The sequence below is a fragment of the Trachemys scripta genome, chromosome 6, assembly GCF_013100865.1.
Source record: "Trachemys scripta elegans isolate TJP31775 chromosome 6, CAS_Tse_1.0, whole genome shotgun sequence".
Lineage (NCBI taxonomy): Eukaryota > Metazoa > Chordata > Testudines > Emydidae > Trachemys > Trachemys scripta.
This window is the reverse complement of record NC_048303.1, coordinates 124,199,450-124,215,768: the sequence shown is the minus strand read 5'-3', so window position 1 is coordinate 124,215,768 and position 16,319 is coordinate 124,199,450. Positions and strand designations below refer to the sequence as shown.

At 41.3% G+C, this 16,319-nt stretch overlaps 1 protein-coding gene across 7 annotated transcripts in view; it reads left to right on the top strand.

Annotated features, from left to right (window-relative positions):
• RNF170 (ring finger protein 170) overlaps window positions 1-16,319 on the top strand; it is a 55,326-nt gene that overhangs the window by 18,049 nt on the left and 20,958 nt on the right. For 5 of the 7 annotated variants that reach the window (XR_004646059.1, XM_034773116.1, XM_034773114.1 and 2 more), the window contains 3 exons: window positions 4,547-4,690; window positions 12,998-13,073; window positions 14,432-14,540. Coding sequence is in view for 6 of the 7 variants with exons in the window: in XM_034773116.1 (XP_034629007.1) it covers window positions 4,554-4,690; window positions 12,998-13,073; window positions 14,432-14,540 (322 nt within the window). In the remaining variant the exon portion in view is untranslated. Of the gene's footprint in view, window positions 1-4,546; window positions 4,691-10,526; window positions 10,576-12,997; window positions 13,074-14,431; window positions 14,541-16,319 lie in introns of those variants that run through there. The other 2 variants (XM_034773119.1, XM_034773118.1) reach the window with 2 other exon arrangements.

Genomic DNA, 16,319 nt, shown 5'->3' with positions numbered 1-16,319 from the left:
TCAGAAGGGAGAGGTAAATAGGGTCCCCCAGAGATCTATACTGGGACCAGTGCTGTTCAACATATTCATAAATGATCTGGAAAAGGGGGTAAACAGTGAGGTGGAAAAGTTTGCAGAGGATACAAAATTATTCAAGATAGTTAAGTCCAAAGCAGATTGCCAAGAGTTACAAAGGGATCTCACAAAACTGGGTGACTGGGCAGCAAAATGGCAGATGAAATTCAAAGTTGATAAATGCAAAGTAATGCACATTGGAAAACATAATTCCAACTATACTATGCTTCAAATGATTCATTCCCTTTGAAGCATCTAGCATTGACCAGTGTAGGAAGACAGGATATTGGCCTAAATGGATCATTGGTCTGGCCCATTATGGCCATTCTTATGATACCCAGTATAATTCTTGCTTTGCTTCCAGTCAGCAATTGCAACAAATCAGTATAGAAAGATCTTGGTCCAGATCCAGTACTAGAATCTCCTGGTGAATTTGTTCTTAATATTATTTAACAGCTACATGGTATCCCATCCAGAGAAGCTGATCATCCGTACGAGTACCATATTCTGTATAGGGGGAGGGATAGCTCAGTTGTTTGAGCATTGGCCTGCTAAACCCAGGGTTGTGAGTTCAATCCTTGAGGCGGGCATTTAGGGATCTGGGGCAAAAATCTGTCTGGGGATTGGTCCTGCTTTGAGCAGGGGGTTGGACTAGATGACCTGTTGAGGTCCCTTCCAACCCTGATATTCTATGATTCTATAAACACATCTGAACTCCTTTATGACTTGGGGAGAGGAAGAGAAATGTGACCCAAGGAGGAGACATTGAGTATAACCTGTCCCATGCTATGGACCATCAAGTTCACCCCTCCATTTCCAGCAGATGATTTTTCAGAAACACAGTGTGTGTATAACTGCTAAAAAGACAGACAGCAGAGAGGGGAGCCCAGTCCCTCAGCCCCAAGGCATTGGTGCTTGAAAGACTTTCTTAGCACTGCAGCCTCAGAGTTTGTCTACACAGGAAGTTATACAGATAAAATTACACCAGTATAGTTATATCACTGTACTTTATTCTGGTATAACTCCCCATGTGGACATTCTTATTTTGGTGTAAGAGTGCCTTTTTCTGATTTAACTTATGTTGCTTTGAAAGAGTTAAGTTAAACTGAAAAAAGGCACTCATACTGGAATAAGTGTGTCCACACAGGGCATTATACTGGTATAACTATAAGTGTGTCCACACAGGGCATTATACTGGTATAACTATAACTTAAATTCACACCCTACCTTATACTAGTATAACTTCCCACATATTCCCTTGACTAGTACTGTCCCTCTTTATCATTCCTGTCCTAAAATCATTATCAAATGGTGGTGGAGGCTGCAAGAGAATTAAGCCTAAGGCACCATAGTCTGCTGAAAGTATTAAAGTGGGGTAGAACACAGGACCTGGACCCGTCTATAAAGAAAGACCTGAGGTTTTTTTTATATATTAATATACGTGAAGTCTATTGTGTGAATTCTAACTTTACTTTAGGTGTGATTCTCAGGAGTCCTGGTTTGGTACCATTGGAAAAGATGTTCTGTAAAAATTTAAACAGACTGTGGCACAGTTGTTTGGGAAAAACAATGATGAGTGCAAATTATAGAATCATAGAAATATAGGGGTAGAAGGACTTCAAAGGGTCATCTTATCCATTCCCCCTGCACCGAGGCCGGATCAAGTATATTTAGACCATCCCTGACAGGTGTTTGTCTAACCTGTTCTTAAAACCTCCAATGATAGCGATTCCACAACCTCCTTTGGAAGCCTAGTCCAGTGCTTACCTGTACTTATTATTAGAAAGTTTTTCCTAATATTTCACGTAAATTTCTGTCAGTGCAGAGATTGCAACTCTTGTCCTATCTTCTTGCAACTTCTTGTCCGATCTTCAGTGAACATGGAGAACAATTGATCACCATTCTCTTTACAGCAGCCCATAACATATTTGAAGACACTTACCAGGTCCCCTTAGTCTACTTTTCTCAAGACTTAAACATGCCCAGTTTTTTTTAACCTTTCCTCATAGGTCTGATTTTCTAAATCTTTTATCATGTTTGTTGCTCTCCTCTGGAATCTTTCCAGTTTGTCCACAACTTTCTTGAAGTGTGCTGTTCAGAACTGGTTACACTCCTCCAGCTGAGGCCTCACCAGTGCCAAGTAGAGCTGGGGGACTGTTACAACCATAGTTACAGAAGTAATGGTCTCTGTTCAGGTTGAGGCATATTTTAGGACTACTAAGAGCTTGTTTTCACTAAGGGGAGATCGACATTGCTGAAGACCCACTAAATCAATGGGCAGAGCGCTCTCCAGTTGACCCTGGTACTCCAGCTCTCCGAGAAGAGTAAGGGAAGTTGACTGGAGAGTGTCTTCCATCGACACAGCACAGTGAAGACACTGTAGTAAGTTGACCTAAGCTACGTTGACTACGTGAATAAAGTAGCTGAAGTAGCATAACTTAGGTCGACTTACCCCGGTCATTTCACTTACTTCATGTATGCTTTGTTCCATTTGGTTTTTAACTGTGGAAGGCCAGTATATAGGAACATTGAAAGGAATCGACCCTTCGTTCTGGGTAAGTTTTTCCCCATTCTTACAGTCCTTAAAAATATCCTCACTCATCCACTTACTGGGATGGCAGAATGCATTGGCTTGTCTTTCTTCACTGCTGCGAAGAAACTGAAGTAGGTCGCTCCCACAAATATAATGGAGGCTAGCGTGTAAATTCCCCACACTGATGGAAGACTAGACCTTTATGGTCCATGTTGAGTTTTGGTGAAAAGATGTTTTTTGAGACTATCAATAGTAGACTGATGGAAATTTTGCCAGAATAATGGGTATGCTTTCCTCTAAGTGAAATCATATCATTACTGGTGTACACTAATCTCCATGACTTTGGTGTTCTTTCTTTCCATTTAATGTGTATTTAGGGCTAATGAATAACTTCCTCGCTGGCATTTTTCAAACATTAAGGGCCAAATTCTGAAATGATTTATTGTATAAGAAGGTATCAGGGAGTCCTAAAATGGTGGTGTGTATACTGAGAGGGGGTGGAGAGAGAGGTAGAAGATTATATAAATTATACAAGTTTAGATTAGTCTCAGGTTTTGTCTCCAAGAGTCCATATTTATCATCAAGGAAAAATATTTTTAAAACTTTAATTGTGATGGAGCACAGCTCCAGCATGATATTTTGTAAACATGTCACTCCTTTCCCAAAGCCAGCTTCATTTTCTCTGGTTGGTTTCATAATGTTCACAGCTGTGGTTCCGAGCCCTTCTTGATTGCCACAGGAGTGGTTTAACAGCTGGTTGCAGCCAATTTTATTTCGTTTACCTCTCCCGCTGTAGTTTAGCCAACGTTATCTCTAGAAGACAAGTCACTCTGATCTTTGCCAATATGAAGTTAACACAAAAACAAATGTTATGTTAAGGGTTAGAACAGGGGTAGGCAGCCTATGGCATGCGTGCTGATTTTCAGTGGCACTCACACTGCCCGGGTCCTGGCCATTGGTCCGGGGGGGGCTTTGCATTTTAATTTAATTTTAAATGAAGCTTCTTAAACATTTTAAAAACCTTATTTACTTTACATACAACAATAGTTTAGTTGTTAGCAAGAGACCTTCTAAAAACAGTGAAATGTATGACTGGCACGCAAAACCTTAAATCAGAGTGAATAAATGAGGACTCAGCACACCACTTCTGAAAAGTTGCCGACCCCTGGGTTAGAACAAGAAGTAATCTGAAAATGACCTCTTCCTTCAAGGCTTAGCCCAGAGACATCCAAACTGCTCTGAGGAGCACTTGCTGTTTGTGTGAGGAAAGTGGCTGGGTGTGCTATGCTAAATCTCCATGTTTCTAGCAGATGGAAATAGAACATGTAGGAAGGGCAGATACAGTGAAGAGCAAGAGTAGGAGGCATGATTACCTCCTCCCCCATCCCCCATTAATACTTCTTAAATATTCTTTTGTGTAAGTAAATGCTATAGGGTGGCTTTCTCAAAAACTCCCATTGACTTCAATAGTAGCAACATTAGGCTAACATGTATCGCTTATGAAAATCCCACCTGTAGTTGCCATAGATAGGGGATGGTCCAAAAGACTGTTCCCATGTGGTCTACACTATGAAAAAGTTTGAGAACCCCTGGCACTCCAGACCGTGGATGCATACTCGATGTAGATAGGCTGTATTTGGAACGTGTGTCAAATCAAGCAGTCTTTCCTATCGAGGATCCCCAGGTAGTATATCTGGCAGATTAAAAAAAAATCTTGTTTAATTTTAACACTTCCGGCAGCAGCCAATCATTTAAAACTTTTGCTGGTATTATAATGGTATTAGTTCAAACCCCTACAACAAGCTGTGTATATATGGTCAAATTCAACTTCTTTTTCCCACTTTGCTTTTTTTTGGTATATATTCCAAGCAATAAATTATATATAGCTTCAAGAATTGTGTGTGTGTGTGTATATATGTGCATACGTATATTTATATATGTGTTCTTTTTACGTTTTAGACCTGGAATGGCCAGTCAACAAGCAGAAGTTCAGAGTTTGAAACTAGATAATGATTCGGTTATAGAAGGAATAAGTGACCAGGTACTGGTGGCTGTTGTGCTCAGTTTCACTTTCATTGCTGCTCTGGTGTATATGCTCTTAAGGTGAGACAATGTTGATAGGAATTGATCAATACATGCATTCCAACGTTACTGTGAAGTTTTAACTTTTTCTATTAAATTGAGTAGTTGCATTAAGGTGCAAAGTAATTATGGTTCCATGCTGTTGAAATAAATTGTTGACATCCCAGTCTAGATATCTTGTTGTTTAATTGAAGATTGCTTGTCACACTTCGATGTTTAATCCATAACCATAATGAAATGACAAGTTTTCCAGGGATGATGCCAAACTCTTTTCCGGATCTTCAGCTGGTCAAACTGAATATGGTCCAACATTCCCTGAGAATAGAAATTACTAAATTCATGGCCTGCATAGCTAATATCACAATCACTTGCTATTATGGAGATGTTAATAGTGACTCTGTAGTTAAGGTTGCAGTTACACTTCTGTTATAAATCCTAGTTTTAATTACCTTAAACTTTTGAATGGATTGACTGATTTATTTGTAAGTAGTTGGTTTATAAATATGTTTCAAATACTATAGGATAGGAGGAGATTTTTTTTTTAAAAAGTATCTATAGGTTTAGGATTAAAGAATTTTATGTGCCGGGTAATCAAAATGTATCTGGATTTTCAAAATTGCTCTATTCAACGTAATGAAGTTGTTATTGATTCTTCAGCAAATTAATTGTCTACGCTTCAGATTGCATGCCATTACGCAGGCTTGTAGACATTTGAACATAGCAGATATTTCACAGCCAGGGAAATGTAGGAGAAGAATTTTAAATGAACTTTATCATGCACTGGATTTCCATCATTGAATTCTGCATGAAAATATGTGCATGCTGGCAAGGGAAGCTGCCCGAGGGGCCGAGCTAGAGGTAGGGACACCTATGGAGCATGCCTTAGAGGAACCTGGAAGAACTAAGGGAGTAGACTAGAAGCTTAGGTGGGGCTTAGAAGCAGTTCTGCAGTTCAGAAGTAGCACATGGGGCAGAACAGGCACTCTACAGTCTCCTGTATCAAAGGAATTCTAGAAGATGGGTGCATTTTAGCTCTGTGTCCCTCCTGCAAAGGTTAGCTCTTGCTCCTCAGACCCCTGAAAGACTCTCTTGTCTTCATCCTATGTCTCCTCAGTTTCCTTTTTCCCAGTCCCTCTGGCCTCTTCTGTGACTTGCCCTATTTAAGTTTTTAGTTTTATAAATTAAATGTATAAACCTATAAATATGGTTTCTGTTTGGGGAATTTTTTTTATTTCATTTTTCAGGGTTTATTTTTAGCAATTTTTGAGTTTTATGTAGCTGTCCCAAATTGGGAGGGGAGGGGTGTTTTCTGGGATTTGTCTTTATGTATACTGTAATGAGTAATGTATATTGCAGTATATACATTACTCATTGCAGTAGTATATACTGTAATTAGTATTATTTTTGCAATATTCCTTAGTGCGCTTTCACATAGTACTGTTTCAAACAGCACTACTTTAAAGCGCACTAGGGAATATTTAGTGTGTACCAGCAGGGTCTACATGGACCAATTCATGTGTGGCTCATTCGTGTGATTTAAAAGTCTCACCCCGTGGTCCTCATTACTGCTTCATTGGGGATAAGCCCTTAGAGACAAGTATCTATTTCCTGTATTTACTGGATAAACACCATTTTTATTTATTTTTTGTGTGTTTACTGGGTGTTTTTTCAGTGTTTATTGGTTAAAACCTAAAATCAGAAGTCCTACATATAAACAAATATTTAAATGTTTAACACCTAAAAGGTTTATATTTAATAAATTAAACATTTTGATAAGTTTAATTTGGAAATGTTTTTAACTTTAAAAAGGAAGGTAATAGAAGTATGGAGGAGGAAAGAAGAACGGAAGCATAAGGAGGCATGGATAGAATAAGGGGTTTTGATGAGCAATATTAGAGCAGGCAGAGTTTGCTTGGAGTTGGAGCTTCAGGGATACATGGCTACGATGAGGGTTGCTGATGGCCTGGGTAAGGGAGCTAGTCAGCTTGATACCTTGTACAGAGCAAAGGGCTACGTACAGAACGCACACACTGGATCTGCCTTCAGGTCCTAAATGGTTATTTGCTGGAGAAGCAAACTGGATTGAAACATAGAGCAATTCAGTGCTTCTGTGCTTAAGGTTGTCTTTAAGACAGCATAACTCTTTAAAGGGTGAATCATAGAACTGGAAGGGACTCCTGGCAAGACTAAGTATTATCTAGACCATCCCAGACAGGTGTTTATCCAACCTGCTCTTAAAAATCTCCAATGATCGAGATTCCACAACCTCCCTAGGCAATTTATTCCAGTGCTTAACCACCCTGACAGTTAGGAAGTTTTTCCTAATGTCCAGCCTAAACCTTCCTTCCTGCAATTTAAGCCCATTGTTTCTTGTCCTATCCTCAGAGGTTACATAAGAAAAACAATTTTTCTCCCTCCTCCTTGTAACAACCTTTTATGTATTTGAAAACTGTTATCATGTCCCCTCTCAGTCTTCTCTTTTCCAGACTAAACAAACCCAATTTTTTCAGTCTTCCCTCATAGGTCAAGTTTTCTAGACCTTTAATCATTTTTGTTGCTCTTCTCTGGACTTTCTCCAATTTGTCTACATCTTTCCTGAAATGTGGCACCCAGAACTGGACACAATACTCCAGTTGAGGCCTAATCAGCGCGGAGTAGAGTGGAAGAATTACTTCTTGTGTCTTGCTTACAACACTCCTGCTAATACAACCCAGAATGATGGTGTTTTTTTGTTTTTTTTTGCAACAGCATTACGCCGTTGACTTATATTTAGCTTGAGGTCCAATCTGACCCCCAGATCCCTTTCCGCAGTACTCCTTCCTAGGCAGTCTTTTCCCATTTTGTATATGTGGAAATTGTTCCTTCCTAAGTGAAGTACTTTGCATTTGTCCTTATTGAATTTCCTCCTATTTACTTCAGACCATTTTTCCAGTTTGTCCAGATCATTTTGAATTTTAATCCTATCTTCCAAAGCACTTGGAACCCCTCCCAGGTTGGTATTGTCCGCAAACTTTGTAAGTGTACTCTGTATGCCATTATCTAAATCATTGATGAAGATATTGAACAGAACTGGACCTAGAACTGATCCCTGCGGGATCCCACTCATTATGCCATTCCAGCATGACTGTGAACCACTGATAACTACTCTCTGGGAACAGTTTTCCAACCAGTTATGCACCCACCTCATAATAGCTCCATCTAGGTTGCATTTCCTTAGTTTGTTTATGAGAAGGTCATGTGAGACAGTATCAAAAGCCTTACTAAAGTTAAGTTATACCATGTCTGCCGCTTCCCCCCCCATCCACAAGGCTTGTTACCCTGTCAAAGAAAGCTAAAAGGTTGATTTGACACGATTTGTTCTTCACAAATCCATGCTGATTATTACTTATCTTATTATTTTCTAGATGTTTGCAAATTGATGGCTTCATTATTTGCTCCATTATCTTTCCGGATACTGAAGTTAAGCTTATTTCCTTTTTTATAGAGAGGCACTATATTTCCCCGTTTCTGGAATCTCTCCCGTCTTTCATGACTTTTCAAAGAGAATCGCTAATGGCTCAAATATCTCCTCAGTCAGCTCCTTGAGGATTCTAGGATGCATTTCATTCAGCAGCATCCTTGGCTCACTCAGCTCCTGAGCTTGAAGGATAGTAGGCATCCTGACTCCCTTCCCCAGACTCCAGCATTGTCCCCACCTAAATCTGTAAACCTCTTGGGTACCACTCTCCTTATCCACCAAACACTGGAGGGGAGGAGGAGCATGAGCCTCAGATTCTTTCACGTGTCTCTCAACACCATACCCCTCCATGTTGCCATACCCTGCATCTGTTCCCCTCCCCACAGTCTCCTTCTCATCCTTACCTCTGTCTCTTGCCCCTATCCAGTTTTAGAGATTTTATTTTAAAATATTGAAAACTGGCTACGGGCATGTGGCAAGTATAGAATGGGAAAGAGGAGACGGGGAAGCTTGGAGTGGGGTTCATGACTGTTGAAGAGGGGTGCAGGGAAGAACAGCAGACACTAGGAAGCAGTACAGGATGGGGAGCAACAGTGTGTTTGAGTGGGGCCTTGAGAGCAGAAATGGAGCGTGAAGTGGAATATGAAGGGGAGGGTCTATTGAACTTAAGGGACGTGGTGATTTTCCTCTTTTTATTATAGAAAAACAAATCACAGTGCATGAATTCAAAGTCTGAGCTGTTGAAGAAGAAGCTATTAACAGTAAAAGATAAAAAAATTAAAATCTTCCAAGAGTTGCAGCTATTTAATTCCATCATTAGAATGACACTTTTGTTAAGTCAGTTTGCCTTTATAAGTAACTAAATCTTGACAAATTAGTCAGCTTGCAGCCATCCTCTCTAAAAGCTGAGAGTTAGTTGTCACAATAGACAGAGCTGAGATGGTGAAATCTTAGCTCATCTAACAAGTTAAAAGGAGCCGAACAATCTAGAATATTCTATCAGAAACTACCTAATTGTCCCTCATGGCTTATCTACCCTGCTTTCCAGTATCTTTGTTATCTAGTCATTGCATACATCAGTGTTTCCAAAAGAGGTGAAACCTACAAAGAGACTTACTTTTTAACAGGGGAGATTACAGTGTTACCATATAGGTAAATTAGATTCCATATGAGCATTGTCTCATTTTCATTGGAGGAAGTGCATGTTGAATGAAGCCGGAGCTCTTACCTCATTTAGATCCACACTTCATTTTGTGAGTCATGACATTTGATGGTGGCTACTGAATCATTCCAGGTTATGGGGATTTTTTTTAAATGAATAAAATAAGGTTAAAGCTGTTGTGTCATGAAGCACTCAGAATTCAAGAGATTTCAAAGTAAAGATTGCACATCTAATCTTCACTCTGCTTCCTTGTATGCATACATTATAACAGGCTTTAATTACATAGTCACATATAATTTCTTGTCTATTCCAATATAATAGACGTGATTTTTCCTGTCCTCTTACAAGGCATGCTGTGAACAAAGCAGGCCCCTCAGGAACTCTTGATGTATTTTCTGTGGACATTGCACAGTGAATGTCCTTTTTCTCATTCCCTGAGAACCTTGTGTAAAAGGGACAATAGGCTGTGTATGTATATCTGATGTTGTAAAACAGTACATTATTGTGTATTGCCAAGCATGCAAGTACTCTGCAAGCCATTTTCATTTATTTCTGAAAGAATACATAAGCTATGAAATGCTAAAAACTACACTAAGAAGATGCTAAAATTGCAAAGTCAGGTATGCAAAATTGCAAAAGTTCATAGAGCCATTGGGGAAATGTCCACTTTAAAGAAATATAAAATAAAAATTAGAGTTCCAGAATGAGTATTTCCTGGAAAAAAATTTGGGTGTATAATTATGTTGTAAACAATTCATAGATTTCAAGCCCAGAAGGCACCGTTGTGATCGTCTAGTCTGATCTCCTGTGTAACACAGGCCATAGAACTTCCTCAAAATAATTCCTACAGCATATATTTAGGAAAAACAGCCAATCTTGATTTAAAAATGGTCAATGATGGAGAATCCACCACAACCCTTAATAAATTGATTTAATGGTTAATTACCCCCGCTGTTAAAAATGTATGCCTTATTTCCAGTCTGAATTTGTCTAGCTTCAACTTCCAGCTATTGGTTCTCTGTTGGATTGAAGAGTCCGTTATTAAATATTTGTTCCCCATGTAGATATTTATAGATTGTAATCATGTCACCCTCAACCTTATCTTTGTTAACTTAATAAGACAGTGCTCTTTGAGTCTATCACGATAAGGCAGGTTCTCTAATCCTTTAATCATTCTCTTGGCTCTTCTGTGAATCTTCTCCAATTTATCAACATCCTTCTTGAATTGTTGGCATCAGAACTGGACACAGTATTACAGCAGCAGTCACACCAGTAACAAATATAGAGGTAAAGTAATCTCTACTCCCACTTAAGGTTGTCCTGTTTATATGTCCCAGAACATGTTAGCTCTTTTGTCAAGAGTCACACTGGGAGCTCCTATTTAGCTACATAATCATGCCAGATTCAATTATTTTGATAATTTATTTCAAAATACCTGTCAGCAAGTATGTCTGTAACAATACAGAGACACACACAAATTCCCCCAGGAGCAGAGAGTTAAAGAAACCTCTCTGACAACCCAGTTCCTGTTTCTCTTTCCCTTCCCCCCTGTCCCCTCCAGAACCCAGCCGGGGAGCCAGACACCCAGAAAACCTTTCCCAGAGCCCAACCGCAGGGGCTCCTCAGCCCAGATACCTGCATCCCATCCTCCCCCAGAGCCCAGCCGGGGGACCAGACACCCACAACCCCTCCTCCCCGGAGCCCAGCTATGGGACACCCCTTTGCCCAGACACCTGCTCCGTCCCTGCCAGAGCCCAGGGATCCAGAGGGAGAAACAGCCTGATGCTTGCTCCCAGGCTTGCAGGAAGTTTCCTGCGCTGCCCTCTCCTTCCCTCAAGGTACGCTGGGAACTGCAGCTGCCGGGAACCCTCCAGCTCCCCCTCCTCTCACCGACAGTGTCTTCTACATGCAAGTTAGGTTCTGCTGAGTCCAGTGGCCCCTAGTGGCAGCTAGCAGCTAACCCCATTTCTGTGGGGGAAAGGTAATTCTGCGCACACAATGTTAATTTCTGCAAGATTCTGCATTGTGCAGTGGTGCAGCATTCCCCAGGAGTATCCTAGGACAATAGTCCTGTCCCTTCCAGCCCATTGTGCGGGGAGAACAGCAGTTCTGCCAGGCCCCTCGGCAGGGTGACGGTGCACTAAGGTGTCAGAGATGGAGTAGCTCTTTGTTAGGCTCAGCAAAAAATCTTAGATTCCCATGTAGCATGCTCACTAGCAATATTTCAGTTGCTTAGATTTTAGTTTGCTTTAATTTTTCATCTTTTTCCAAAACCAAGCAAAGGCACTACTAAAATGGGAAATGTGCGTTGTTTTTCAACATGGCCAAACTTTAAAAAGAAAAAAAACCACACACACAAAATTTTGCTCAAACTTTCAAAAAAAAAAAAAAAAATCACCTTTGAGTGAACACCAAACACTGCAGTTTCATCCCAAAAGGTAAATGTTTTAGAAAATACAGAGCAAATGAAAACAGACTCATAATGGAACTTCTTTGCAACTTCAACAATACTCAATATAATACTGAAAATTCTGTTATCTCTTGTAGAAGATTTTTAGCTGAGCTTAATGACACCACATTGATACAGAAAGATTTCCATGTGGCCTGCTGAAGTCTGGGGAAAAGTGATGAATGTTTATCTCCTCCCATTTCTCATCAGTCCTTAGTGCAGCCCTTTCTTCTGATTCTCCTTTTAAGTACTGTATATACTCAAGCATAAGCTGGGTTCGTTTTTAAGCCGACCCTTCCAAGATGGATAAGTAAAAATGGAAAATTTGTATAACCCGTTCATAAGCCGACCCTGTAATACAGAGGTCAGCAAACTTTGGCTCCCGGGCCATCAGTATAGCCGCCAGTGGGCCGAGATGGTTTGTTTACCTCGAGCGTCCGCAGGCACGGAGGTAAACCTAAGTAAAGTGTCCTGGCGTGCCAGCTGCTTACCCTGACAGGCCGGGACAGCAACTGGTGGGGAAATTTTTTGTGGGGGAGAAGCTGGGAGTCAGGGGAGTAACCCCTGTGACCACCCCCCACATTCCCTAGCCCAGGACCCCCACATTCTCCCCATCCCATCCCTTCCCACCTTATCTGGGGAGGGGCAGGGGAGGATGTCTCTGGCCTGGCTGGAGCTGCTCCGGCAGGCTGGGCAGCGCGGCCACAGCCTGCTCCGACGGGCTGACCCGGTGTCGTGGTCACAGCATGTTCCAGTGGGCCAGGCCGGGCGGCGCAGCCACAGCCTGCTCTGGGGGATGGGGCCAAGCGAAGGAAAAAACAATCGTCATAATTGTTTCCAGCAACAAAGTACTTACCAATGGAAAGAAAAAAATATTATAACTCTTATTTCTGAGTTAACTAACATATATTTACAAGTAACTTGATTTTTTTACACAATAATGATTTTGTTTTCATTTATTAAAACTGATAATTTTCAGCCAAAGCTGTTCTTGATGATTGGTCATAAGAAGGGTGTTTTCCTTTGATGAAAGGTCACAGTGCCACATGGCTTAGAATATCAGTGAAACCTTTTGAAACATATCGATCATGCAGTTTCTTTAATTACGCTGGAATTTTCTTAAAAATCAATTATACTGAGGGTGAATGATTTTTTCCCCCCTCAGTTTCAAGTTTTATTTTTTAAATCACTTTGCTTTTAAAACTTTGTTTTTCTGTGTTCTGACAGTCATTGTTCTTTCACTTTTTTCCCCTCTCACAGAAATGAGCACCAGAACATTCATCCAGACAACCAAGAGCTAGTGAGGGCACTTCGGCAGCAGCTTCAAACAGACCAGGTACCATACTAGATGTTGGAAATGTCCATCCATGTAATAATGTGTGGTGTAGATCTGTTGCTCCTTTACTGCTAAAGTTTAAAAAAATTCTGAAACGGGTCATTCTAGAAAAAAAAAATGTGTTCATGTCCATTGCATAAACTCCATTCGCTGCAGCTAGACTTATCAAAACTAACTTCAGCTATTGGTGAAGTGACAAATTTCTTGTATGGATATCATGCTAACCCCTTACAATTTTAGGTCATAGATAAATTTGAAAGGGCCTGTCAGATCTATCCCCCTGTTTCTCAAACTGGAATCCATAATCTCTTTCAGAAGAGCCTTAAAGAAGCACAGGCAGGACCGGCTCTAGGCACCAGCAAAGCAAGCACGTGCTTAGGGCGGCACAATTCCAGAGGCAGCTTTCTGGCCATTCTTTTTTTGCTTGCTTGCTTGCTTGCTTGGGCAGTTACGCTCTCGGAGCTTGGGGCGACAAAAAACCTAGAGCCGGCCCTGAGAACAGGACAGTTCCAAGTTTCCCCACAAGGGAACGTAAGTTAGATTACAGTGCATGCTCCCTGCACAGTAACATAGAGCCTGGAAGTAGGGGGTCAGGAAGTCAAATGTGGCGTCCAATTTGCAGCTATGGAGCAGGGACCAGAAGCATTTAGACTAACAAGCTAAGCTTCCTAGAAAATAGCACAGCAGCCAAGGCCCAGTGAGCTGCGGTGATGAGCCACTCAGGCCAGCTAAAGGCATTGGCCCCTTCCCTGGCACATACGGGAACAGGAGATTCTAGACTGGGATGCCTGTGACAGAACCATGGAAGGAATCCAAGGATTAGCCAATTCCAACATGCTGGAATTGTTAAACTTCAAAGTTAACTATCCACTGTCTGAGCTTGTCAAGAAGAGGTACATAGGCTGCTTCTACAATAGGGCCCGGGCAAAAATTTCTTCTTATAGCTAATGCTGATGCATTGCCTCTTGTCTAGTATAGACAGGCTTTTGTGAGTAGTGAATTGGAAGCTAGTTTTTTTGAGCATCACTCCCACTTCAGTGCACCTAAACTAAAGGGTTCTGTTTGTTAAATATAGGATCACAAGGTTTTATTTTCATTGTCCTTAATTAGATTGAAGTGTATGCTATATAGAACAGATGGAAGAAAATAACGTACTTGTTACACAAGCACCTGCTTACTGAATTAATTTTTCTATTTAAATATTATTCTATTCCTGCTCTTATTTAGTTTTAAGTTTGAGTCATCTGTGTCTGACTTCTAGCAAGTAGAGAATATATTCTGGGTTTGTTAAAACTCAAGTGGTCTTCTAAATTGAAGTTAATTCCTGAACAATTTGTCTCTCTTTTTTGTCCCAACAGGATGCATCTGCTGGTGATAGACATCGTTTCTATACTGACATGTCCTGTCCAGTCTGTTTACAGCAGGCTACGTTTCCCATTGAAACAAACTGTGGACATCTTTTCTGTGGTAAGTAGAAATGATCAACAGAGAAAATTAAAAATTCTGACATTTAAACTATCATTATCACCACTAGTTTATTGAGTTAACATCCCATTGAGATGATCAGGGCAGATCACACCTCTCTGAGGACAGAACCTCCCCTTCCTTCCTCATTTCAAAGCTCCTGACCCGGAGGTGCTGCCCCTGCAGTTCCTGTTGGCCGGTGCACAGGGAGGGGGAGAGTGCGGAGCCCCCGTGGCTGTCCCTGCACCTAGGAGCTGGAGGAACATGTTGCAGCTTCCCTGGAGCTGGGTAGGGAGCCTGCCAACTGGACTTTTAACAGGACTGACCGGAGCCACCAGGGGCCCTTTTCAATTGGGTGTTCTGGTCAAAAACTGGACATCTGGCAACCCTATGTGAAATTTTTCACAGCCCTGAGCAACGTATCAAGGTCAACCTGAGTTTTAAGTGTAGACCAGCCCTTAGTCCACAGCAAGCTGGGGAGTTAATTTACCCCTCATTAGTGTGTCACATACTGTCCATCTGGTCACTACTGCCATGTCCTAACAGTTCCCTGGTCTAATGCACACTGATCTACCCCTGTTTCAAAGCAGGGTAGATCAGAAACGCTAGGCAATTGTTAGTGCGCAGCTGCAGCGGCCAGACAGGTACTTAGTGTGCAGCACACTAGTACAGGGTAGATTTACACTTCAGCTTGCTGCACTTAGTGTCCATGTAGACAAGCCCTAAGGCTTGGTTTTGAGTAGAAGTAGTCGAGTTTAAGTACATTATTCCAGCTGTGCTCTTATCAGAGCCACATAGGGCTTGGCTACACCTAAAACGTAGGTCGATCTAGCTACCTTGTTCATGGCTGTGAAAAATGTCATGCTCTGTGTAATGTAGTGAGGTCGGCTCCCTCCACGATAGATGCAACCTGGCAGTCAACCTAGCTACCGCCTCTCGAAGAGATGGATTCATTACAGTGACAGCCCCTTCCGTTGCTGTCGTGTCTATGCTACAGCAGCACAGCTTGTAGACATACCCATAGAGAGGGGCTACTGCCATCCTCCTGTGTACCTTGAGGCCTTTGCGTACATATACGTATATAGCACAGACATATTACACTTTTCCTCCTTAGCACGTTGCAAACTCGTGCCTGATTTGTCAGGGGTCTTGTTTAGTTATGGAGAGGCAGAAGGAAAGAGGCAGTGGGGAAGGGTAATTCAAATGAACATACTCATACGTGGTGCTCCAAAAGTTAACGAAAATTACTCTCCCGATGACTTATTTCTGAAGAATATTTGTAAACTGAGGTTCTTGGGTAACAGTGTAGTGCATGAAGTTGTCTTGTTTACCTTAGTTTATTAAAAACCTTCTACAAAGAGATTGTGATTGAGATTTTATTTGACATGCTTTAGAAGTAAAAGTTTGTCACTCACCATCTCTTCTAAATAGCCTCAGAACCTATGGATTCTTCTTCAAGTAGCGTCCCTATGGGTGCTCTGCCGTAGGTGTGCTAGCGTCCCCCTGAGCCTTTGATCAGAGATTTCTCATAGCTGTGTCTATTCGGCCTGTGCATGCGTGCTAGTCACCTTGTGCCTTGTTATATAGCACTGCACAGGCGAACTGCCCTCAGTTCCTTCTCAACCGCCTCAGTCTGAGACGAAGCTCTGTCAGTTGTCCCCGTTGAGGTTCCTCAACTTTGTCTTCATTTCTTATTCTAGTAGCTATTTGTAGTAGTTCTTAGCGATAGTGTAATTAGTTAGTAAGTAGTAGTAGCTTTAGCTTCCTAATCAAAAAAATATA